The sequence below is a fragment of the Neopelma chrysocephalum genome, unplaced genomic scaffold (assembly GCF_003984885.1).
Source record: "Neopelma chrysocephalum unplaced genomic scaffold, ASM398488v2 Primary Assembly neopelma1_132, whole genome shotgun sequence".
Lineage (NCBI taxonomy): Eukaryota > Metazoa > Chordata > Aves > Passeriformes > Pipridae > Neopelma > Neopelma chrysocephalum.
In genome coordinates, this window is record NW_020897794.1 from 980747 (window position 1) to 1006715 (window position 25969).

Below are 25969 nucleotides of genomic sequence, written 5' to 3' on the forward strand. Positions count from 1 at the left end.
TAAGGCTGCGGCGGCGGCGGCGCCGGGACCATGAGCAGAGCCCCCAGCGCGGCCGGACGGCGGGGCCGCCCCTCTGCCCCGCGCCCTCCGCCCGGCCCGGCCCGCCCGCCCCGGGGCCCTCTCGCACCGACGCCGACACCGCCCGGGCCATGCCACGCCGCGCCGGCTCGGCGGGGACACGGGCGGCCGCCGCGGGTAGCGATGCGCGGGGGTAGGTAGGGCTGACTGGCGGACTGACGGACTGACGGACGGACGGACGGACGGGGCCGCCGAGACGTCGAGGGAGAGGGAGAGAAGCGAGAGCGAGCGGCGGAGCGAGGAGCGGCGGAGCGTGTCCCCGTCCCCGCGTGTCCCCAACCCCGCGTCAGGGCGATGTCGCCGCGGCAGCAGCCACAGCCCGTCTGACCGCCGCCGCCTCTCCATGTCCCGGCTCGTTATTTATTATTATTATTATTATTATTGTTATTATTATAATTTTTCCTCCTTTGATTTCTCTTTGGGAAAAGCACTTTGACTCCTGACTGCTCTACCTCAGACCCGAGAAAAACTCATCACGCTCGCTTTTTGGCGGTTTTGTTTTTAATTTTTTAATTTTTATTTTTTCTGAACGCCGATCTTTATAGCCGTTATTGTTTTATTGTTACTATTATTATTATTATTATTATTATTATCCGTGTGGTTGGTAGCGGCCGGGATCCTACGGCTGTGTCGAAGCGCTGGGCAGTGGGGGGTTCTCCTGTGTACCCCTCCTAGGACACTCGAACGAAGATTTTTCTTCTTCCTCCCTTTCTTTTTCTCCTCCTTCACTTCTCCAAGGCTTTTAAAACAAACACTTACACACACAGGAAAAAAAAAAAGAGAGAGAGAAAAACAAAAACAAAAAGCAAACCTACGCCGGTGTTGTCATCTTTCTGAAAAAAAAAAAATTGTTATTTTAATTTTTTTTTTCTTGACACCTGGGAAACCGCTGCCCCCCTCAGAACTAACCAAAGACAATGGTTCACTGTGCAGGCTGCAAAAGGCCGATCTTGGACCGGTTTTTGTTGAATGTACTGGACAGGGCTTGGCATGTGAAGTGTGTTCAGTGCTGTGAATGTAAATGCAATTTGACAGAGAAATGCTTTTCGCGAGAAGGCAAGCTTTACTGCAAAAACGACTTCTTTCGGTAAGTACCGGCCCCGCCGCTCCTCTCCATCCGTTTTTCATCTCCATTTTTTTCCCCTTTATTTCTGCTGTTTCCCCCCGTTGTCAGCGGGACCCACAAGCGCCTCTTCCCTCCCCGTGACACGCGAACGTCTCGAACCGCTGTTATTTCTCCCGGTGACCGGCGGCGGGGGTCGGGCCCGGGAAGGGCCCTTCGGGCCCTGCGTGTCGGTGACGGGCCGATCTCGAGTTCCCCAAAGTTCCTCCCGAACTATCGACCGGCGGAGCGGTGCGGGGGCGGTGCGGGCCCGTGGCGGCGGATGTGCGGGGGCCGTCCCGGGCCCGATGCCGGGAGCCGGGGTGACCCCGCCGGGGCTTTCCGCGGCCGTGAGCGCGGCGCTGCCCGGGCCAGAGCCCCGCGTTGTTCCCCGCACTCTCGGGCCCGGTGCCGCCGGGGAAGGCCCGGTGCGGGCGCTCCGCGGGCCCATCGCCTCCCGTCCAAGCGAGCTCAGGCTGCCCCGGAGGGCAGCGACCCTTCCCTGCCGGATGGATGGAGAGGGCAGCGGGTACCGGCGCTCTGACGCCGCCGCTTCCCCCGCGCATCCCGGCGCCGGGATGAATCCCGGGCTCGGAGCGGCCGCCGGTGCCGCTGTCCGGCCGGGCCCCGCCGCCGCACTCCGGCGAGAAGGGCAAGGACCGGCTCGGGGCCGGGGGCGGCCGCCACCGCACACCCGCACAACGCGCGGCCCGAGCCCCGCAGCCGCTTCTTCCTGGGCGCGGGGACCGGCACTGCCCTGAGCCCGCCGCTTCTCCGCGGGGATGGACCCGGCCCTGCCCCGGTCCCGAGAGCCCCGCGGGGCCGAGCGGGACACGGGAGGCCCCCGGCCCCGCCGCGGGTCCGGCCCCGCCGTCCCCCCGCTCCCCGCGCTGGCCTTGCCCGCGCCGGCGGCTCCTCCGGCCGGGGCCGGCAGCAGCGTTCGGAACGGATGGAATTTCTGCGCGGTGTTTATCAGATCGTCGTTAACGCGTTGTCGGGGCGCAGGGGACACCCCGGGCAGCGCAGCCCCGGGGTCCATCGGTCCCGCAGCCACGCTGCCCGGACCGGGTTTGATTTTTATTTTTAAAAAAATACGGCGTCAAGAATTCGCTCGTTAAGAAGAGAGAGCCCTCCGCGGGGTCGCCGTATTTTGTTTAATGCCGTTTTTGCGCGGCCGAGCGGGGCGAGCGGAGGCCGCGGTGAGGGGCGCGGGGCCCCGCGGGCTCGGCGGGCACTGCTGACCCCCCTGCCCGGCCTCTCTCCGCAGGTGTTTCGGGACCAAGTGCGCGGGCTGTGCCCAGGGCATCTCCCCCAGCGACCTGGTCCGCAGGGCGCGGAGCAAAGTGTTCCACTTGAACTGTTTTACGTGTATGATGTGTAACAAGCAACTCTCCACCGGCGAGGAGCTCTACATCATAGACGAGAACAAGTTTGTCTGCAAAGAAGATTACCTAAATAACAGCAATACTGCCAAAGAAAACAGCCTGCATTCAGGTGAGGGAGCGCGGCCCGGGCGATGCGGGCAGGGATGCACTCAGCCCCGGCTGCTCCTTGGGATGAGATGCTCTTCTCCCTTCTTCTCTCCCTTCCTTTCTCCTCTTCTTTCTCCTGTCTTTTCCTTTCTTTCTTCTTTCCCTTCTTTCTTCCTTCTTTTTTCTTTCCTTTCTCCCTTCTCTTCTCTCTTCTCCTCTCCGTTCTTTTTCCTGTCCTTTCTCCTCTCCCTTCTTTTTCCTGTCCTTTCTCCTCTCCCTTCATTTTTCTGTCCTTTCTCCTCTCCCTTCTTTCTCCTGTCCTTTCTCCTCTCCCTTTTTTTTCGTTTCATTTCTTTCTTCTCTCCATTGTTTCTCCTTTATTTTTCTTCTCCCTTTCTCCTCTCCTTTTTTTCTCCTCTCCCCTCCTCTCCCCTGTCGTACCGCGGCCTGTCTGTCACGGTTGTTATTTTCCCCCGGCCACCCCCGGCTGACCATGACCCGGTTTGCTCTCCCGCAGCCACCACCGGCAGTGACCCCAGCCTGTCCCCCGACTCTCAAGACCCCTCCCAGGACGACGCCAAGGACTCGGAAAGCGCCAACGTGTCCGACAAGGAGACGGGCAGCAACGAAAACGACGACCAGAACCTGGGGGCCAAGCGGCGGGGACCCCGCACCACCATCAAAGCCAAACAGCTAGAGACTCTGAAAGCCGCCTTCGCGGCCACCCCAAAACCCACCCGGCACATCAGGGAGCAGCTGGCGCAGGAGACTGGCCTCAACATGCGGGTCATCCAGGTACCGCCGCCTCCGGGCACCGGGCACGGCTCCGGGGGATGCGGGAATGCGACTCTGGGGATGCGGGGATGAGGAGCGGCCGGTGCTCGGCACCCCCCGCACAGCGGGGCCGGAGAAAGCCCCGCCGACCTTTTAAATCGTTGTTACCGAGGTGCCCCGGCAGCTTCCCGGTGCTTCCCGGCCCCGTCGGCTCCTTCCCGGGAGCCGCGGGTTTATTCTCAAAAATCCTGAAGAAGCTGAAAGTAGTTTCAAAATTAATAACCAGAAATGTGAGGGGTTAATGGGTAAATAAGAATGACAATGCGCTGGAATTATTAAAAGGTTTATAAACCCGCAGCGCCGGGGTAATGGGGGGTTAAAGGACCATTAAAGACGAGGTTAGATTGGAGAGGCTCAGTGTGAGGGTAATTAGCAGTAATCTTGTCAGGGTAATAAGAATTAACTCAATCATTCTTGACCTGCAGCCGGTGGGAGCGGGGCCGCTGTCACGCGTGGGTTTGGAACGAGAAAGAGCTGGGCTTGGGATGCACCAGCAAAAAGACGGGGAAAGGGGAAAAAGGCGACCCTGGGATGGGGATGAGGATGGGAACGGGGGCTCGGGGCGGCGGCAGGAGCGGGATCCCCGATGCCGCGGCTTCCGTGACCGGCGCCTCTCCCGCCGCCCCCGCAGGTCTGGTTCCAGAACCGGCGCTCCAAGGAGCGGCGGATGAAGCAGCTGAGCGCGCTGGGCGCCCGGCGACACGCCTTCTTCCGCAGCCCCCGCAGGATGCGACCGCTGGTGGACCGGCTGGAGCCCGGGGAGCTCATCCCCAACGGGCCCTTCTCCTTCTACGGAGGTGGGTAACGCGCTCCCCCCCTGCGGCCCCTCGCCCCCTGTGCCTGCGGACACCCCGCGCCGGGATGCACGGACACCCGCGGGGACACCAAGGGGACACGCCAGGCTCCTGGCTCCGCTCCCGGCAGCGCTGCCCGCAGCCCTGGGGCTGTCCTGGGGCCGTCCCGCTGTCCTGGGGCTGTTCCACTGTCCCGGGGCCATCCCGCCCGGCTTCCCCGCCTGTCACGGGACTTCCCTCTCCCGGGGGTGGCGGTCGCGGTGCTGCCAGCAGGACCCTGGTGTTCCCCCGGTGTTTTTGGGATGCCGGCTCGTGTCGGTGCCTCTGCTGCTCTGCTGCCAGAGCCCGGCCAGCCCAGGAACACGTTTCCCCCTCGGGTTTGTGGGTGACACCCCGAGCCCCCCCAGCCGCGCGGCCGTGGCAGCGCTCCCGCGTCGTTCCCGCTCGGCTGCCCGCCTGTTACCTCCCCTCTGTCTCTCCTTGTCCGCCAGATTATCAGAGCGAGTATTACGGCCCCGGAAGCAACTACGATTTCTTCCCGCAAGGACCGCCTTCGTCTCAAGCGCAGACCCCCGTGGATCTCCCCTTCGTGCCCTCCTCGGGGCCGTCGGGCACCCCGCTGGGGGCCATGGACCACCCCCTGCCCGGACATCACCCCTCCAGTGAGGCTCAGCGCTTCACTGACATCATGTCGCACCCTCCGGGAGACTCGCCCAGCCCCGAACCCAACCTGCCCGGGTCCTTGCACTCCATGTCCGCGGAAGTTTTTGGCCCCAGCCCCCCCTTTTCGTCGATATCCGTCAACGGTGGTGCTAACTACGGCAATCACTTGTCCCACCCTCCAGAAATGAACGAAGCAGCTGTGTGGTAGCTTTAAAAAAACAAACTGGGTCTAAGTAAGTGATGATCATCTAGTCTGCTTATTTGTTATGGTGTACAGAAATGAATTAATATAACATCTCTCCTGCCCTAAGACAATATTACCTTGGGAACGAACTGAATCCAATCGCTCCAAGGCAAGCTTTGCTCTAGACCAGGACAATCTCCATGTTATGGTTGTGTCAAACAAGCGAGGGGACTTTTTTTGTACCATTGACAAAGAAACTGGGGAAGCTGTACAGTAAAGTGCTGCCATTACCGTAGGATGGCGTGAGTTTGATTTACCCTGTTGGATGTCATCCTAAGAGCCACAATCCTTAGAAACTTCTTGTTTAAAAAAAAAAAAAGAAATTAATAATTGAATGAAGGAAAGGTCAAAGAAAAGGGGGAAAAAAAAAGCTTCAAGAACTCTCTAGCGTTCCTGGTTAAGGATGGTTCTGGCATTATGAATCTGTTTGTTCATTTTTGTCTCTCAGAAAGTTCAACAACAAGAAACTCTTTTTAGCTTCAGCCATTTCAGCCTGCTGACGATCAGGTGGGACAACTTTTCTTTTTTCCTTTCTTTTACTTTTTTTTCTTTTCTGTTTTGTTTTGGTTTTGGTTTTGGTTTTTTTGGTTTGTTTTTTTTTTCTTTTCCAAAAATAGCAGATACTAAATGTTAAGCCCTCAGCACCAACTCTTCTACCTTCACAAAGCTACACGTACAAAACCTCCTCATCATAGCAAAGGTCACCACCCAGACCTCTAACGAAAATGACTTGAAAAAACAAACAAACAAACAAAAAGTATTCTACCTTCACAGAGAGAGAAAAGCTAAACAAAAAGACTCTATTGAACTAAAAACAGTCAACTGTTTACGTCTAATGTTAAATTCAGGAGCTCAATGTTTTACTAATAAATCCTGTTTTAGAAAAACCTCTTGTTCAAAAGCAAAAGATTTTGAGCAACCAACCAAAATAGTTCATTTTCTTTTCTGTAGATGTTCTAACAGATTGCAGGGCTTGTGGTTCACTGTGCTAGTTTGTAAAAGGTGTTGTTTACAGAAGGCAAAGAAAAAAAAAATCCACAAAACCCAGACAGTTGCCAAATAAAGTAAATATATAGCACAAATACTGTAAGGTGCTTTGCACCAGCAACCCGAGAAGGTGTTTAAAAAGTGTTACAAGGTTAAAAAGAAAAAAAAAAAAAGACAAACAAACATCTTTGCTAATTTTTAGTCCTGTTGAACATTCATGGAATTGTTAATATGACTTATATAGACCCACACAGGTTTTATTTTTGTGTCTTTAAAATAAAAGTCCAAAATATTTAAATTTTATGGTCAAATATGCAGTCAACAGCTGCTACTTTTTTCTTTATATATTAAATTTCTCATATGTCTTTTATTGTTCTAATAAACCTAAGCTTGTGTGACCTCCAGTGCATATTAGACCATTCACTGTATGAAAGAAAACATGTTGGATAAAATTTGTGCGTTTTTAATAAAATTAGAAAATCTGATGTTTAGATAACTTGTGTTTCATTCGATGTTTTGAGCAGTTTTTGAAATTGATTCTCTTGAGTAAAATAGCCCTGAGAGAGAATGATCCACTCTGCTGATAGTCCTGTAGAGCTCTTTTGCTTCGGTAGAATTCTAAACCCTGGTGTCGATGCAGGGAGCGGCCAGAGGCAGCTCCAGCCTTTCTTTCCATCTCCAGGCTCAGTGGTTGAAGTCCAAATACCCTGTTAGGCTGTACATTGAATTTTAAAATTGGAAACTAATCAAATTATTAAATATCCTCAGTTATTTGTGGTCTGTGCTAAGAGAAAACACTCGAAATGCTTATTTTATGCGTAAACAAAATTGTGTTGTGACTGTAAAATGCTTGCAAAGATATGGTTTATAATTGATCCAGTTTTAGTTAATTCTCCAAAGATAATTTTGGGGTTTTTTTTTCCTAATTGGATGGTTTGAACGCAGCGTAACCTCAATGTCCTGAAAGTAATTTTAATCCTTTTTTTTTTTTAGAGCTGAGACAAAGTCAATTGTTTAACAGCGTTTGGTCTTTCTGAAGTTCTCTAAAGGGCAGAGGGGGAGAATACTTTTCTTTGCACTAGATAGAGACCCATTTTCTTGGAGAAAAATGAAACAAAAAAATTCTGGAGCCTTGTGAAAATGCCAGATTTCGTGTTTTAATTAGAAATCATTGCAGAATCCTAAATATTCAGTTCTTCAAAAAGCAAAAGTCTCACTTATTCCAGGAGGACTTTGACGTGTGTTAGAAACAAAGAGTCAGGTTCGGTTCTGAAAATGGTTTAATTCTGGTTTAAATGTTTTCCACCTGCTGGGCTGATGGAATGGGATGATCTGTAATTGCATCTTTTCCTTCTTCTCTCAACTAACCGTGGCTCAGGCTTCTTTTTTATTTCATGTAGACACGGAATTTGACGCTAAACCCCAGATTTCTACATTCCCAGTGATTCCATTATTTATCTCTTTGGACTGGGGGGGGGGGGAAAAACCCACAACCTCAAAATGCTTTAAAGTTGTATGTTTGTAATATTCAATGGTGATTTTTGATTTTGTTCACTACCTAATTTCTATGCCCAGCAGAGGGGCCAACTAGACGAAGCAATAGTTCACTTTAAACACAAAATGTCTTATATAATAATAGTATAAAGAAAAAAACTATCTGCAAGGGATCTGTTAGTGTTTCTAAAAAAAATAATTCATGCTTTATTAAATACAGGGGAGACTTCTTAAACTCCTGGGCTCCGTGTCTAACTCATTTATTTGTCTTTTGTACTATTGCCATGTTTTGTTGCTCTGGTTTGCATTTATATAAGCAAAGGAATGGGTGATTTATTTATTCCAAACTTCTACTTATCTGGGCAAGACAAATACTGCTGTTTGTGCTTCTGGTCTAGGCTGCTGGTTTATTGTTGAATCAATTATTTGAAATTAGAATTTCACCAAACAGGCTTGGTTTGTTAGAAAACATGTCTGCCAAGTGATTGGGGGTTTCATTTATTTTTTTTTCTTTAATTTGGTAACGAGGTCCTTGTACAGTTTATCCCGTGCTCGTTTAGGCGGCGATGTGATACGGTTCAGTTTAGGTCAGTGGCTCTAAAAGGGAGGGAGGAGAGCCTGTCCTTTTGTCAATGCTCCCATCCCTTCCCCAGGGGCTTTGGGGGGAGCCCAGGAGCCGTTCCCGTGCCGGAGGTCGAGCGTGTCCCCCGGTGCTCCCGGGGCTCCGCTCCGGAGGCCCCGGCCCTTGGCAGATTTGAATTCCGTGCGCTCTTCAGTGGCGAGCTCGGCGCTTCTGAAGACCCTAATCCAGCAACAATTGCACAGTCAAAACTCCTTTTGAAACCATTGTCGCCTTGGGTTCTTGTAAGTCCTTGTTTACAAGAGCGTTTCCATTGACTCCGGGGCGGGCGTTCCGTGGCGAGCGGAGGTCTGTGGGAGAAGGGCCTGGAGGAGTTGCTGCTGCTGGGGTGGGTTCTCCACAAGGAGATGCTGCTGCTGGGGTGGGTTTTCCAGGAGGAATTGCTGCTGCTGGGGTGGGTTCTCCATGTGCATGGTCCTTCTTTCCCGGCAGGAGCGTGGGCGTGCCACGCGCGGCTCTCCGTGTGCGCCGCGTAACGCCGCGAGCGCTTTCTGAAGTAATTGCTCTCTTTTGATCTTTCCCTTCCTCCACGGCCGCTGGTTTTCCGTGACCTCAGAGGGGACGTTGCAGCCACACAGGGCCCTGGCTGCTCATCCAGCTCGGGATGGCAGCGGTGGGGTGAGCGCGGAGCAGGGAGCTCGGGCTGGGAACGTGCCTGGGCTGAAGACTTGTGCAAACCCCCGTGGCAGACACGTCCCCATCACTGGGAGAAAGGTTCAAGGCACATTTTGTGAGTATGACCCATATTGAGCTAATCTATGTGAAGGAGGTTTTTTGGAGTGTCTGTAAAACGCCAGGAATTTCCAGCAGCCAAACAGCTGCTTTTGGCCCAAACTGTCCCCGCGCTGCCCCCACCAATGCTCCTCTCTGCCCATTCCAGGCCCTTCCAGGTCACTCAGACCTTTCCTTGGGGATGGAAGGGGATTTGGGAAGATCTGTGTCCCAGGAGGAAGAATGTACTTAAATTGTGATTTGTAGATGAATAATGTATATATATATATATATGTTATTTTAATATGGGTCCCCAGACGCTGAGCGATGGGCACATGATACAAACTGATAAACAAATATAATTTTAAAATATCAGTGGTAATCTACATACTTTTGCCATCCAAGTAGTGGTGGGTATTGCAGTGTCCTCTAAGAATGGCAAAAGGAACTATAGTCTGGATTTTTTTCCTAGAACAAGTGTGTTGTCATTAAGCTTTGCATGTCCTTAAAATATGAAATTTAAGCATTTGCAATCTCCTTTTCTGTTACTACCCCAGTAGATAAATTCATATCTATTAAGAATAAACAATTGATACATATCCTTATACGCTGGTGAACTGGGAACAGGGAATTGTGATACTGGAGCAGGTTGTGGAAGGTCTTTTCTTTGTGTCTGCCATGGCACTGAGGTGCTCAGCATTCTTCACGCCAACAAAACACCCATGGAGTTATAAATGAAACTAATGGGACAATTAAAATATATTTTGATTATAAATCCTTCTGGGATTGCCATCTTTGCTTCTTTGTCAATAGTATTTGTGGTGGTTTAGCTACAAAATACAGAGTGGTGCTTGAAAAGTGGAGTTTGGTGATGCCTGGAGAGTTTTTTGTTCATTAAATGCAGAATTTCAATGCAGAAATGGAAGAGTAAATGTGGCCTTACAGTGAGGTGGCCTCAAGAATTCTCAGTCTGTGTCCTTGGGGTTGCTGGGACTGTGATGGTGGGGAGTTGGTGTCCTGCAATGTTCTTCCCGTTGCACATGGGATCACCGGGGGGATGGAGGTTGTTGGTTTTATTGGCATCTCGTGGTTCAACTCTTGGAGCATCCCCTGGCCTTCTGCATGACATTCCTGGGACAAGGGGCACGACTGGGCTCTCTTACACCTCCTGTTACAGGCTGCCATCAAATGCAGGACCAGCTCTGCTTTGGTGGTGTTCAGTTCAGTGTCCAGCGCGTGGTTTTGGCAGCTGCAAGAATTAGGGATAATTTTTCCTCCTTGGTTTTACTACAAGCTTTACTACTTCCTGCAGAATCTGCCCCTTCACAGGGGCTGCTGGGATCTCACGTGGTTTGGAATGCAACCCTTGGCTGTGCTCACCAAGGAGCCCAAGTTTGCAGGGCAGGTCTGGCGTGGTTTTGTCAGAAGGTTTTCGTACGGTGTGAGAACCATCACCCAGCACAGACTGTAAACCTGGGCTGGAAAATCCCCCCTGGCTCTGGCAGAGCTGGAGTGAGAGGAATTCCAAGGGGTTGTGGTGAATTTTGGGGAGTGAAGCCCACGGGAGATGCTGCCTTGCACACTTGGCTTGTGCTCAGCATCTCCAGAACATCTGTGTGCTGCTGTGTCTGTGCTCAGCAGAGCACGTGTGGGGTTTGCACAGGGAGGTTCTTCCTTGTTGAAAATCAGATTTTTTGCTCCATCTAAAACAAGTTTTCATCTAGTTTTTAAATTGACTTTGGGTGGCCTTTAAATTTCTTGTCTGCTGGAATCATCTTTAGGCTGTGGATCTCTTCAGATACACTCTACTCCTTCTATTTTTCTGTGTAAGAACCATTAAGGGTTGATAAAATCTTTAAAACAATTGTGGATTTTGAATGAGTGATGGGTTAGAAATAGCAGAAGTACTCAAGTAAATAAAAAGACAGAAGAAAAATAGTAATAAATATTTATAAGGAGAGGGTTTTTATGTACATAATCTAAATTTCCTGTTATGTAATTTGTTTTAGTGGTGGGTTTGCGGGTGGTCTTTTCTGATTTATTTTTTTTCTTCTTTTTTTTTCTCTTTTTTGCTGATAAATTGTGTTTCTCATTTTAAAAAAAAGAAAAATTTTAAATGAACTGGCGCGACTGAAACGAAAAAGGTCAGTTTGGAAAATGACATTTTCCAGCCAAAGTGTTGGAAAGATAAGCTCAGCCCCCGGCTTGTCACTATTTTTGGCCAGCATGGAGCCCTCTGTATATGGGTCAAATTCTAACCTTGATGAAGCAATGCAATTAAATCCAGGAGAGGCGGCTCCAGGGGCGGGTGATTCCCGCGGATCTCGCTGGGAATCCCGTCACAGACGGAATTCTGCAGCCCCACTTCTCCAACACGGCCCTTTATTTATGTGTTTCAGTAAAGAAAAATGGATTGGTATTACTAACCTGTAATTATACAGGCACGGGAGGATGATACGGCCCTTCCCTGCCAAAGCTTCCATCTAATCTGACAGCTCCCCAAAAGCTGACAGGATCCACGGATACGTGGCAGCAAAAGGCTCTGAGTGGGAGAAATTAAAACTCCTTTTCATAGCCCGGACCATTCGACGTTCATTTATTTATCTGCTCCGTGTTTAGGGTGTTATTCCCATTTTAGCAAACAAGCATGTAAATAAAAAGCAAAATTAAGAGGGGGAAAATGCCAAAGAAATGATGCCAGCGAGGCTGATGCTCCTGCTTAGGGTTTATAAACAGGCCGAGGGTTTTACGGAACCGACTGCGAGGCATAAAAAGGCTTTTCACGGGCGTCTTAAATTAAAATGTATTGATATTTTTTTTTTTGTACAAATATTCCCCCCGCATGATGATGAGTCCCAGGCACGGCAGTGTGGTTTGAGGGCATGTGAACCAGAAATTAAAACCGAGCCTGAGAGTCTGATTTAATTACCCTGCTAAGTGAAAGGCAGAAGAGAGAGAATAAACAGCGGAGAAGGCGACTCCGTGGGTGAAACGTTTTAACAATCCATGACTTTTACAGGCTGCGTTTTTCTGTTTGATGTGGCTTTGTATTGACTGGATCTCCTTGTCAGGAGTTGTGAATTGACAGATCCTGTGGCTGTTGGGAGTGGAGATGGGGTAACCCGGGCACATCCCCCCCACACCTCCTGCTTTCCGTGGATATAACTGATGGATGCAGGAGGGAAAAGGAGCAGGTCTATGAGCTCTGCCAGGACCCCTCGAGTTTACAGCTGTACCCACGTGGATTTTAATGCATTGCTGGATCGGGGATTTATATGGAGCAATTGTCCCATTAGTCTCAGTGGGTGAAATCCTGATCTCACCGGCTCGAGTGGCGAAAACGCCGCGACTTCAAGAAGCTCATTTTTTACTCTCAGGGAACTAATGCGAACTCGCCGTGTTATTTTTTATTAATTCTATTGGGTATGTTTTATTTAACCATCACTAAAAGCCTCTCTCCCTTCATTAACAGGGCCATTCATTATTTGTGAGGGTAGAGAACATCCCTTTTTCACTCTGAGAGTGCAGAGGTTTGGAAATGCAATTACGCAGGGGAGTCTTGGCACTAGTTCTTTGGCTGTGTGAGTGGTTAGTTACTCCTAAGTAAATGCACAGGTAAGCACTTGTTCCTGCTGCTTAATTTTCCGTGGATTTATTTCTCCAGGCTCCTCCCTTTGTTTATGATGGCATCTGGGAACAAAGTACAGACAAACTCAAAGGGGGGGGAAAAAAAAAGAAAACCTAGAAGCAAAGCCAGGGAAGACACACTGTGCATATCTCCTGGTTTATAAGTTTCCTGGTTGATAAACCCATGTCTTAATAAATAAATAAATAAAACTCAGTGCTTAATTTCAGTGACAGCAGCCCCACACCCTGGATTATGCAGAGCATTAGAGCCATCCATCCTGCCGTGATAAAATAAATACAAACTCCACAATGAAGCTGGATTTTATGCTGTTGAGCCTTTCAAGGTTGGTTTTGGTTTTGGTTTTGTTTTGCTATGAAAATGAGTGTTTTCAGTAAACATTGCTTTCATATAAATGGAGCTGTACGTTGCCTCCATGGTACCCAAAATCTCCTGGTTTCATAGGGAGGGTCCCAGGGGGACTGAGAAGGGGGGAAGGAGTTTGGGTTTTTCCAGCCGTTTCCCTCTCTCGGTGCGTCCCAGGTTTCCCCGGAGCTGGAGGGAGCCCAGGCTGGAGGAGATGGGAATTACTGATATTCCTCTGCCCTCTGTAGGAGAAGCGCCCGCATGAGCCGAGCCGCGGGATGGGATCCAGCTGCATCCCAGCATCCCGCTCTGCCCGCGCCTCTCCTCGGCTCAGACCACCTCTGGACTCGTTTTTAGAGCATTTAAAGGCAGATAAGGAGCAGGGAAGAGCCTTGTGTCGACCAGAAGGGGATGAGCATCAGCCTGCTCGGGTGGCTGCTGCTCCTTTGCAGGTGAAATCCCAGCACTGGTTGTGGGAACCCAAATTCCTGGAGCCCAGGCTGACCCCCCGAAGCTGCTCATTGTGGGGTCTGAAGTTCAGATCTACATCTGCAACTCGTATTTGAGGTGCTGATTTGGGTCCCTGCTCCCTTGTAACAAAATACCTTCGACCTCTATTGTCATTTCCCAGTTCCAGGCATTTCCTTGTGTTTTGGGGCCACCTTAGCTCAGAAAGTGGCCACGAGAGGCTGTCAGAGACAACTCCAGGAGAACCTGTCCTTGTTAACACTCCCCACAAGTCACTTCTGCATTGCTTGCCTGCTGCTCCTAGGCCAGAGTTTGTCCCCAGGAGCCAAAATCACTGGATTCACTGTGGTTTGTGTAACTCTGGTGCAAATCTGATGTAAGGATCCATCTGTGTGCAAGGACTGGGGCTGCTCAGAGAACCCAACTTTTGGCTCAGGCTGCTGCAGGAGGGACCCTGGCTTCAGCAGAGGCCAAAAATATTTAACATACAGGACAAGAAAACAAATAATGCAGCTTTTAGCTGAGGCTAAAAAAGCACAGTGTTGACTTAAAGCAATAATAGTCACATTTTGTATTATTTAACAGGATTTTGCTATTATACCACCTTTATCCCGGTACCGTAAGACCCCGATTCTCCCCCCCGATGTACACAAGTACCACTATTCCCCCCCTTAATGATGGGGGGACCGAGGCAGCGGGCAGGGGGCTCAGGGGGGCTCTTGGGGGGGTATTTATCACTATCACCCCTGGCCGTGCCCCCCGCGCACCCCAGCCCGGACCCCGCCAGGCAACGGAGGGGACACTCGAGAGGTCCCGGGACCCGCTGGGCCAGAATGGAACCCGGGGGAACCCCGCGATCCCTCCCGGCCGGCGGGCGATCGGACCCCCGATCTCTCCGAGCTGGGACCCTGCGGGACCCGCGATCGCTCCCCGCTGGGACTCGAAGAGACCCCCGGATGGCTCCCGGTTGGGACCCTGCGGGACCCCCCGATGGCTCCCGGTTGGGACCCTGCGGGACTCCCCGGTCCCTCCGAACCGGGACCCTGCGGGAACCCTCGGCTGCTCCCAATTGCGACACCGCGGGACCCCCCGATATCTCCCGGTTGGGACCCCGCGGGACCGCCCGATATCTCCCGGTTGGGACCCCGCGGGACGCCCCGATATCTCCCGGTTGGGACCCCCCGATATGTCCCGGTTGTGACCCCACAGGACCCCCCGATATCTCCCCGTTGTGACCCCGCGGGACCCTCCGATATCTCCCAGTTGGGACCCCGAGGGACCCCCCGATATGTCCCGGTTTTGACCCCGCGGGACCCCCCGATGTCCCCGGCCGGTTGCCCCCGGCCCCGCGCTGTCCCCGGCCGGGCGGGCGATAGGACCCAGCGGGTGGCAGGCCCCGCCTCGGGCCCGGCCCGGCCCCGCCCCGCCCCTCAGGCCCCGCCCCCTTGCCCGCCCCGCGCCCCCCCCAAGATGGCGGCGCCCTTGGCGGAGCAGCTGCGGGAGCTGCTCGACCCCCGGCCCGCCCTGCGCGACCCCGAAGACGACGCGGAGGAAGGTGCGGGAGGCCCGGGGGAGGGTCGGGCACCGCGGCCTGGGCCGGGCGGGCGGGGGGTGGCCGGCGGGGGCGGCCCGGGCGCTGCCGGACCGGCCGCACGTGGCTCCGCGCGGCGGCGTGTGTGGGGCTGAGCCCGGGCCGTGCGCGGGGCCGGGGCCCCTCAGCCCCCCCGGGCACCCCGAGCTGCGGGGTTTACCTTAGCAGCGGGGTTATTCCGGGGCTGGGGCAGCCGCAGCTTCTCTGGGCGAAACTTCCCCCTGCGGTGGTGCCGAGGCTGAGAATTCCGGGGGATCCCTCGAGTCCCGCGTTCTGCCTCTGCCCCTCTTGCCCAGCAATTCCATCCTGCCATTCCCTCGTAGCTGCAGTGACTCTTATTTAGGTGAGGTTCGGTTGGTTTGGTTACGAGCAAGAGATTCTTTTTTTTTGGTCTCCCTCTGTGCGAGGCATTAACATTTCGAAACGCGCATTAAGAGCACTCAGCGATTTGGATGCTCGATTGCTCGAGCAGAGCTAACCCTGTAATTTGGCGTGCAGGGCGTCTTGCACATGAACGAGAACAGGGAGGGAGGACGGGGTGGTGTGTTCTCTAGGCTGGGCTGCTCTGCTCCGTGTCCTGGAGAGGATGGGCATGAAGGAGGGTAATAACCACAATTGTTTCCTCTGTTGAGCCTTTCTAAAATGTTTACTTATTTTTTTTAGTGGCTCGTGTGTAGCAAGAGGCCAAAGCGCCTCTGAATTGGCGTTTTCCTCTTTTAATCTGTGGGCTTGGAGTGAGTGAAGGCATTCCAGCTTTGCAGAGTCCTCCAGCTGAAGGACTGTTCTCAGGAGACTCCTGGATCCATGGAAGGGCTTGGATAGGCTTGGTTTGTCCAGTGCTTCATGCTTGTTCTCTAAAATAAAGAGGAGCCAGGAAGGTGTGATTGTGGGTGATATTCATTTAAAAAAAATTAATTCAGCAGGATTATTTTGGTGTTTGTTAATAAACATCAATCTCTGCATTGCAGGGTAGCCCAGTGGTACCAGACCTGTACATGGGGAAGTCCAGAGTTCTGAAAAAGGGTTGAAATTGGTCAGATAATGTAACATCTCCCTTCCTCCTGCAAAGGTTAAGCTGGCAGATTATCACTGAGGAATCACAGGATGTTTTCTGAAAAATACCCCTGGAACTGTCTTATCTCCTCTGCTGCATCTGAAGTGTTACTTTACTCAGTATTTCTTAGGCAGGACTGGTGCTGACCCTCACAAAACCCAGCTGTGAGGCTTGGTCTCTGCCTTCGATTCCCCAGGAACCTTTTCCCCCTTTGCTGGAAATTACTGTGCTGGCTTTCCTGCACCTCTCAAAGCCTAAAAACCAGCTTGTTGTGTGAGGCCCTGTTCCCATCCAGCTCACCAGTGCACTGTTGTTTGTAGAGCTTGAGAGATTTCCTGTGGCTCCTTCCTGCAGCTGGTTCTTGAAGACTGGAATTCAGTTCAGTTTGGTCACCCCTTTCCTCTTTTTTTTTTTTTCCCCCACAGCTACTGTTGCTAAAGTGATTGACAAATTTGAGGATGAAACCTCAGATGACATTTTGCCTGTTGGTAACATAAGGAAAAGAGTTTCAGCCTCTCTCTTGGAAGCTGATAAAAGGTACAGTGGAAAAGCCACGTCTCGCAAAGCTTTGCAAGAAGAGCTCTGGGGAGATGCTCTGTCTGAAGAAGGATCTGGTAAGAAATCTCATTTTCCCCCTTTTTACTAAACTGCTCCAAATGTGATGTTGGCATGGAGCTGAGCCAGTGCATCTGAACTGAGATGACAAACATTAGGGCCCTGTTATGGGGCAAGAAACATGTACAATTAAATTGGACACTTAGAAGTGTCTTCCTGGAATTCAGGCTGTATTTTTTGGCCTGAAGGAAGGGGGAAACTCCAAAGAGAAGGTCAGTTCCACAGGTTGAGGAATCAGAAGTAAGGTGAGGTTCAGTGCACTGACTGAACATTGCATGTGGGGGAAAAGAAACAGCTCCCAGTTTTAAGCCAATAGATACAAGTTTATACAGATTCTCATTTTAAAAAGGCGTCTTTAAAAATGCACATAAAAATTCTGGCCACCTCGTTTCCTTGTGATGGCCTTGTGTGATGGGAAGGCTCAGCCATGGCTCTGCTGATCGTTGGCTGCAGAAAATGTGAGCAGGGATCTTTCTGTGACTCTGACCTTGTGTTTCCATTTTTTAGCCCAAACAAAGAGTAGCATCATCCACAGGTAAAACTGGGCTCAAACAGCCCAAAACTGAGCTGTTGCTGATGAACCCTGCAAAGTGGCACGTTTTTCTGACAAAAAAATAACTTTTTTCTCTTTTTTCTCTTGAAGAAGCACTGGATGACTGGTACAGCGGCAGTGAAGGTTCAGAAGAGGATGACAGTGCAGGTACTAAAGCAAAGGAGAAGCCCAGCAGTGACCAGGAGGATGACTTGGATGATGATGAAGAGGCAAATCCATCTATCAAGGACAAGGCACCAAAGTTCAGCTTCCAGAACATCACAGACTTCAAGAAATTTGCAGAGGGGATGGACGATGCAGGAAGCAGTGAAGGGGAAGATGAAGATGAAAATGAAGATGAAAATGAAGATGATGATGATGATGCCAACATGGAAGAAGGAAGCGAGGAGGAGGAGGAGGAATATGGGAGTGAAAGCCACGATGATGCAAAGGAAACCAAAGACAGCGAAGACGATGGGGGGGTGATGACCTTCTCCAAAGGCCAAGAGTCTGAAGAAGTAGAGAAGGGCAAAGCTGTGAGGAACCAGCTAGGTTTGTGCATGTTTGCTCTGTGTTTTCACAAGCCTGTCACCTTGCTGACACTGTAGCTGTGTTAGGAGCCACCTCGGCATGTTAACATGCTGTTAGCCCACTGCTACAGCAGCCCCAGACACTTGCAAATGTTCTGCCAAGGCTGCTGTGCAAGCTGGTGTCACTGCTGCTGCAAAAGCTCGTGTTGTGAAGTGTGTTTATCCACCAGTTAATTCACTTAATTGAACCAGTGCTGAATATACTCGTGGTACCAGTGTGGGGGACGGGGACTTCCCCCACTGCTCGTCCTGTGCAGTGATGCTGATATCACTTTGTTTCCATTCAAAATGCAGCACTGAGTGGAATTTCTTCCTGTTAAACTATCAAACCTCCATGTGCAAACTGTCCTTTCAAACAGTAAAGCAGAGGGGTGATTTGTTTTTGTGCATCCCAGTTGCAGTTGGGATCGTAGGGTCGGGCTTTGCCCAGAGACACCTCGTGGTACCAATTTTGTGCTGGGTCAGTGCATGCAAAGATTTGCCCTAACCAGGACTAATGCAGCCCAAAGGAGAGGGGCTGTGCTGTGAAGTCCTTCACAGGGCACAAGTGTTTTGGGTTGCTGAATAATTGCTTTATTTCCTTTTTGTCCTGAAGCACTGTGGGATCTGCTCATGGAGGGGAGAATCAAGATGCAGAAGGCACTGGTGACAGCCAACAGGCTCCCCCAGCCAGACACCTACCCCAGGTTCAGAGAGGAGGGTGGACAGCAGTTTGACAACGCTGTGGAGAGCTGTAAGGATCCTTTAACCTTTCTCCTTTGCTTAGGCTCTGCTGCAGCCACTGTGTTTTGCTGTGTGGGGAAGCACTAATGGGAACGTGAGGGCTTTGAGTTGGATGTGCCTGTGGTATTGGCTGTTGGTTTTCATTGCCTTAATCACTGATGAGGTGCTGTGCAAACAAAACCCCAAACCTCTTTCCCATCCCAGACAAAGAAATTGTCTCCCATCCCAGACAAAAAAATTATCACCCATGTCTGTGTGTGCCTGGTTGGTCCCTGCTGGTGGCCTGTCATTGCTTACACCACGTTGGGGAGCCTCAGCTCAAGTCCTGCTGCTATTTCTGGTTTCTATTTTTAGTGGGGATTGAAGTTTGTTTATCAAATTTAGCTTTCATGCTGTATCTTAGAAATAATTGCTTTCACTGCTGCGGTTCAGAGCACAGTTGGGATGGTTTGTCCAGAGACACCTTGTCCCAACTTTGTGCTGAGTCAGTGAATGCAAAGATTTGCCCTAACCAGGAGTACTTCAGCCCAAAGGAGAGGGGCTGTGCAGTTAAATCAGCAGCAAATGTCTTGCCAGCTCGGAGCTGCTTCATCTGTTTATTTCTGAGGATCACTATTAATGATGTTGATCTGATGAGATTTGTAGTAGGTTCTGCAATATGAAATAATAATGTACAGGCTTCAGTGTGCTGTGGGTCTGTGTAAGTTTTAGAATTGACACTTTTTTACTGGCCTTAAAGTAAATGCATGGGGAGATAGTTATTTTATCCTTTGGGATAAATTAAAATTCTGCAGGTGTCAGTTGGTGTCCATTTCTCCATGACATGTTTGTTGTTTTCTGGTGAAAACCACAGGGATGACAATCTTTATACAGAGAATCTTCTGTTTCCTTATCTCACTAATCAGAAATTAATGCACTTCACAGGATGTTCTTTCAGTGATTTTGAATAACAGAGATAAGCTCAGTAGCCTTTTAAAGCTTTCCATTTTGGTTATCCCTTTCACTTCTGTTTCTGCTTTCCCAATCTTGAGGAGTTTCAGCTCCTTAGGTGAACACCCTGTGGAGGATCCCAAGGAACCCTTTCTGTGAACCCACTTGGTAGGAAACACTGTAATGGTGTCCAAAGCCTCTTGTGCTGCACATCAGGGGTGTCAGACATCACCTGAACCCTCAGGTTTGCTCTGGTTCTCCACCCCTTCAGCCACACCTTTAAGAAATTTAAGAAATTCTTAAGTGATTTAAGAAATTTTGGCCTGAGCTGGCAGAAATCATCTCAAAACTGGATGAGGAGCTTTGGTCATCATTGCCCATGACCCTGAATGTTGCCCCTGCAGCAGGTTTTGGCTGTGATCTCGTGGCTTACACCTGATCAGAACATGGCAGGTAATCAGCTTATCTGGAGTTACAGCAGGTGAGGCACTTTCTATTTTAAAGTTGGCTCTGCTGCTTTGACTGAAGTGATTAAGGACAAAAAGGCAAACTCCCAACAATGCTGTGCTGACCTTTCAGTGAAACACACGTTATTAATGCCCTTAATGAGATGCATTACAAACTGCACCAGCTCCATGTTTCATTACAGGTCTAAAATGCAATATCATTAAAGACCTTTAACAGAAACAATGGTTGACATTTTGATATTTCCCATAAGCAAAATACATCCAGGAACATGGAGTACAATGTCCAGAGTGCAGCAGAGGCTAATCCTTCAGTTGTCCAGAACTCTGAGGGAAAATCCACTGTTAGTAACAGTGCTCAGTGATTCCTTCTGCTCATAATCTGGGCAGGAAAGTTGTAGGAGTTCACTCTGATATTCCTCAAAGCTCAGGTTTGTGTTCTGTATTTCATCTGTGAAAACAGTAATAAAATAAAGCTGCAGTGACCTGGGCAAAGTTAGCACAGGAAGTGCTCAGACAGACAGGAAGGAATGAATTTGGGAACATTCTACTACTCTTGTTTAGTGTTTTCCCTAATGGACCAAAATTATGTTCCGTTTTTATTGCTGTTTTTTAAAATGAAATCTGTAATTATCCAATAAAGCAGGCTACAATAAATAGTCATTTTGATGAGCTACACTATTGTGTTCAGCTTTCACTGCCTGCACAGATGCTTTTTTCCAGAAGTTACAAAGAGCATGAAATAAGGAGTAAATTTATATATAAAGCCCGTAGGGATGTAGTTGGTGTTTTGTGGCACAAACCCTTTTCTCTCTCACTTTGCTGTGCTGGGCCCTGTGAGAGGGTTTGTGTCTGATCACAGCTCAGCTTTACCCCCTGAGCTGGGTCACCTCTTCACTCACAGAGCTGCTGTGACCTGGCAGTTCAGGAGGTCAAACTAAGTCCTTTCTGAAAAGACACATCATAATATATTTAAAGTTCTTTCATGAATTGATGCACCTTGATTTATGAGGGGGAAAAAAATCTCACTGTAAATCAGCTTCCAATAAAAGTCTTAATTTTTAGCTGATCAAGTTCTTTACTGGCTTCTATAAAAATAAGGGTTTTTTATTCAGTTCTGACCAGTGGCTGGGTAAACACTTCTGGACTCCTGAGTTCTCATCCCAGTTGGTTACCAGCTTATGGGTAGGATCCCATTCCCCAGACAGGAAAAAATGGAAGAACTGTGCATGGAAAAAGTTTAAAGATGAGGTGAGGGCAGGCCTTTGTAAATCCTGAGTGTTGAGATGGTTCATTGTACGTGGTGTGATTCAGCCTTGGACGGGATTTGGGATAATCAGGACATCGATGCTGCGTTGGGCTGAATGATGCTCTCCTTTCAGGGAAACCCCAGCACTGCTTTCCAAATGCACAGAATAAATTTGGCATGTTTTCCTCACCTTCATTGAGCAGGAGGAGATGATGTGGTGTTCAAATTGCACAAATGAGTTGGTGCCAGAATTCCAGACTGTGGGAGAACACTGTTGGACGCTGAAGGCAGGAGGCTCCTGCTGCTCTCTGAGCTCCTGGACAAGTCCCTCACATCCCCTTTTAAGCTGCCCCAGAATGCTTTCAGTAACTTATCCCAAATCCTTCCTGTAACTTATCCCAAATCCTTCCTTTTCTCACGAAGTTTCTGCTCTGTGCTCACAGGAAGGATGAATTTTTTTGAATTGGAAAATGGCCCTTCCTCTATTTGCCTCTTTGGTATCTCCCACTTAGGCCAACCCTGTTGAGGTGGTGGAATTCCCCAAGGCCTTGAGTATAATTGTGTTAAAGAGTAGACAGCAGTGCTCCATCCATTTGCAGGTTTAAAGCCAAGTCTGAGTGAAAATGGCAAGGTCATGCTCATTTTCCAGGTTTTGAGATTGGAGGTTACAAAACCTCGAGTGTTTAATTTATTATTTTTGTAATCTTTTATGATTTTTTTTTTTTAATGTTGCAACGTGCTTTTGGACAGTCTTAGATTCCTGGGATCTCAGGTTCTGGTAGATGATTTACTGCAAAATTGCTTATAAATTGAAGTAGAAAATGTTTTGCAGACCTGGCAGCTTTCAGGCTTCACACCCATTTGTCACCCAGCATTTCCCTTTGTGTATAGAACAAGAATTAATTAGGCTGCACTGCAGGAAAAGTTTATGGCCATAATTTATATAGGATGAATTTCTGTTTAAAGAGACAGCATTGCTTTGTTTGCACTGTCTTGCTTTTTATTTTCCTTTTTTTTTTTTTTAAATCTTTAATTATATTCCAGATTTTTTTCTGTCACCCTTTTTACATACAAATTGGAGGCCGAACTGTGGTCATGGAGCTCGTGTTTATTCCTGTTTGGAAAAAGTCTGGGTGGTTTTTAGTGCTGAAATCAGAGTGGCTGAGCTCTGAATGCAGCACAAATGTCCAGGGTTTCCTGCCCTGCACACACGAGCTCCCCCAGCTTGGCATTCCGAGGTGCTCCTGCCTGGAATGAGCTGTTTCTCCAAGATATATTTGTATTCTCCTGCACTGTGTCTTCCAGTCTAGTCCAGGGCTTGAGATGTTGCCTCTGTTTGGGGTCTTGCACGTTCAATTAATGTTTTTCATAATCAATGCAAGTCAGAATTTGCAATCTGCTCCTGATTTGCACATTAAAGAGACCCATTAATTAAAAATTCCAATCCCTGGCATGTTCCCGCAGGATCCTTGCATTATTTACATAGAAAAGGAGTGCAAGGTGCAAGTTTCTGGGCTGTGTCTCTGCACAGATTGCTTGCCTGCCATTCATATTTCACTGTGTGTTTTCAAGGGACAGGAAGGTTGGGAGTGGATTTCACCAGAATGTCACCAAAAATCACCTCAAGGGCAAGAAGGAGCCAAAGAAGAGGTGGAAGTGAAGTGACATCCCCTGTCAGGAATTAAACAGTTCCAGGGTTTGGGGCTTGTTATGTTAAGTCTTGATAAAGTGACAAAACACCACAAATGATTCAGGGGCAAGGAGGCAACAAGAGCTTTAAAAATTAAATCTCTCCATCCACAAAAGCCCTGGGTTTCCCAGTATGGACACGTAGCTCTGTTCTTGCCATTTTAATCTCTTTTTCTTTATAATTCTTGGTTAAAAATACTAAACTGGGAATGTTTCAGTGACTAATAACTTTATGCTCCACAAAAAGAGCTGGGAATTCCAGCTTTTAAATAGTACATTGGGCTATTTTCACTTTTTAGTTGGTGAGATGAGTTAAAAATGTGCAGAAAGTCAGGTGAGGATTTTGCAGGAGGCAGGAAGCTGATGGAAATTGCAGGACTTTGAAGAGACAAGTAATTGACTATGTTTTTGTAAGTATATGTTTTCACTTCCCAAGAATTCAGGAGGTCCCTGAAATGTAAACTGCTCGCTGAATTTTTTGGTTTTTCTTTTTTTTTTTTGGCTTTGACTCCATCTGTCAGTGGATTAAGAGAAAATACCAGAATCTCGTGTTTCTATTCCTCAGCATAAGCTCGAGATAATTTCAAGAGAAATGGGGAAAATAGTGGTTTTGGTAAAAGATAGATATGCAGGGTCTGTCAGGATGGATTTGCTCACTGAAGGAACAAAAGGGAGGACAACAAATATTAACTGTTATTTACTCTTTATGGAGCTGTGGTGAAGTTACACAAAGGTTTGTGATCAGTAAGAAAATAAACCTGAATAAAGTGAATCAGATAAAATAAAAAAAAAAATCAAATGCAGTGCTCCACGTGCTTGCAAGGCCATTATCCCCAAACCTGCTTGGATTATTAATGGATTAATGGAGCAGCAGCAGGGAGCTCTGCCTGGCAGCAGCCTCAACTTGCAGCACAGTGCCTTGGCTGCTGCTAACAGACCCAAAATTTGTACAGCTGCTTCAATTCTGCTGAAGTTTGTGCATCTTTGAGAAAATTGGTTCCCAGTCCTGCCTTTCCTTCTCCATCCTGAGTTTGGACAGCAGGACATCAGAGCACGGGCACCTCTGAGCCCTTCACCCTGTTTGAGGTGGGGAGTGGTGAAGGAAGCACAAAAGAAAGATGGGGAAAGGTGAAACAAGGGGAAGGAGTGTGAAGTTTGCAGGAACTCACTGTTCAGAATTTACTGCAGCCAGTTCATTCAGCTCAGAATCAGTTGCTGGGTAACTTGTGGTGTTCAAGGCCAGGTTGGATGGGGCTTGGAGCAACTTGGGATAGTGGGAGGTGTCCCTGCCCATGGCAGGGGGTGGAAGAAGATGAGCTTTAAAATCCCTCCCAACCCAGGCCATTCTGTGATTCTATGATAAATTATTCCCTTAAGATATTACGTGTCTCAGGTGCAGCCAACACTTGCTATTCCATGAAGTTTTATTGGGAAGAAGAGCTGAAAGGAGCACTTGGAAAACTCTGCAGGCTGCTCAAGGCTGGGTCTTTGCAGCCTTCTGGGAAATGAAGGACTCGTGGCATTTTTGTTCCTAAAGCTTTGACTGGCCCAGAAATGGCTGTTTCTGGGGTGGAAATAGGTGCCTTTGTAGCCAGTGTGCTGGGAAAGGGCCGTGCTCCCACCTGGAGCTCCCTGGACCTTCATAATCATTCCCTGTGTTGGGCCCCGGGTGCAGCAGGTTGGTTTAACTGCTCCCAGGACAAATACCTGTGGCTTGTGACTAAACAGCACATTTGTGGACAAGGCCTCTTAGGGCTGTGATTAAGAATCCCACTTACATTCATTGCCAGCAGGAGACCTCCAAGGATGCCATGTGTTCTCTGGTTTTACATTCTTGTATATTAAACCTTTCTGTATGAGTGCTTCACGCTGAATATCTTCATTTTCTTCTGGGCTGGTTCTGCAATATTAAGTAGACATTCAAGGCAGAGGGATAGATTGTCTTTAGTGTCTGTTCATTGTATGTTGTCAGTGTTTAACAGAGGATTTTTGTTGGGTTCTGTTAATCCCAGTCTTTAAAAAAATATATTCACATTCTATGCAATGTCCAGGTAAGTCAAGTTGAAGAAGCTGATTAAGCACAGATTGACATTTAATCAAATCAAGCCCAGTTTAGGTATCAGAGACCCTGTTCCACTTCCTGTGAGAGAGGATGTGCCTGGCAAGGTGTCCCCCTCTCTCCTCTGCCTCACCCCTCACCTGTACCTGGCTGTTGTTGGACACACCTGGTTAGAGAAAAGCTGCCTGATGAAATGTTCTTTATTGACACAGGCTTGGAATTTTTCAGAGAAGCCTGCAGGAATCAGCTGTCAGTAATTCACTCATTATTTTCTTATCATCTCTATTCCTGGATTGCTTTTAAAACTATAAAATATATCCATACCTGCATCTGGAGATGTTAATGCATTAATACAGAGCAGGGTGGGTGTCACAGGCGAGGGGGGAGGAACTGAGGCACAGGCAGATTACACAGTTTCCAGAGGCACAGAGCAGTTACAGGATTAATTGGTGCTAGGCAAGATCATGGACTTAAATATATTCTTGCTTTGAAGATTTTACTGGGAGCCTGCAAAATGTGTGACAGCAGAACTGGGTTTCAAGCCTGAGTGTAAATTATTGTGATCAGATCTAGCCCACTTAAAACTGGTAGTTCATTTTAATTGAATTGTATTAGTCTGGACACTTTATGAATACAGAAAACATCGGGCTTGTCAATTCATGCAGGGCTGAATGTGATTTAAATGGATGTGGATGCAGGTGTCCCCAAATTTCACCTTTCCTCTCTGATCTAATGAAGAATCTATTCAGCTCTTTTTGGGACTTTGCCAAAGCCTGTTGACATTAATGAAGACTCTGCTCTCAACTGAAATAAATGAATGAATCAGACCCTTTTTCTCTGAATTTTGTTGCAATGATCCTGTGCTGTAGAGAGCTTTGGGCAAGGACTGGGGTCAATGAGGATGAGCAGCTCTTGGGCCATTCTGTGCAGGTGCCAGCGAGTGAGAGGGAAGAGACATGAAGTGAGAGGCTTTAGAGAAGGCACAGGACTCGAGT

General features: G+C 48.8%; 2 protein-coding genes across 2 annotated transcripts in view; both read left to right on the plus strand.

Moving 5' to 3' along the window:
- Window positions 1–153: 153 nt before the first annotated feature.
- On the plus strand, window positions 154–6347 carry LHX1 (LIM homeobox 1). Its single transcript, XM_027698776.1, has 5 exons — window positions 154–1165; window positions 2448–2674; window positions 3170–3447; window positions 4118–4283; window positions 4772–6347. The coding sequence occupies exons 1-5, from the start codon at window positions 996–998 to the stop codon at window positions 5149–5151; spliced, it is 1221 nt and encodes a 406-aa protein (XP_027554577.1). The 5' UTR covers window positions 154–995; the 3' UTR covers window positions 5152–6347.
- An 8588-nt stretch (window positions 6348–14935) lies between these two features.
- AATF (apoptosis antagonizing transcription factor) overlaps window positions 14936–25969 on the plus strand; it is a 48655-nt gene continuing 37621 nt past the window's right edge. The window contains exons 1-4 of the mRNA XM_027698770.1: window positions 14936–15033; window positions 16549–16737; window positions 17376–17822; window positions 18456–18593. Of these exons, the coding sequence (XP_027554571.1) occupies window positions 14949–15033; window positions 16549–16737; window positions 17376–17822; window positions 18456–18593 (859 nt within the window). The 5' untranslated portion in view covers window positions 14936–14948. The remainder of the gene's footprint in view (window positions 15034–16548; window positions 16738–17375; window positions 17823–18455; window positions 18594–25969) is intronic.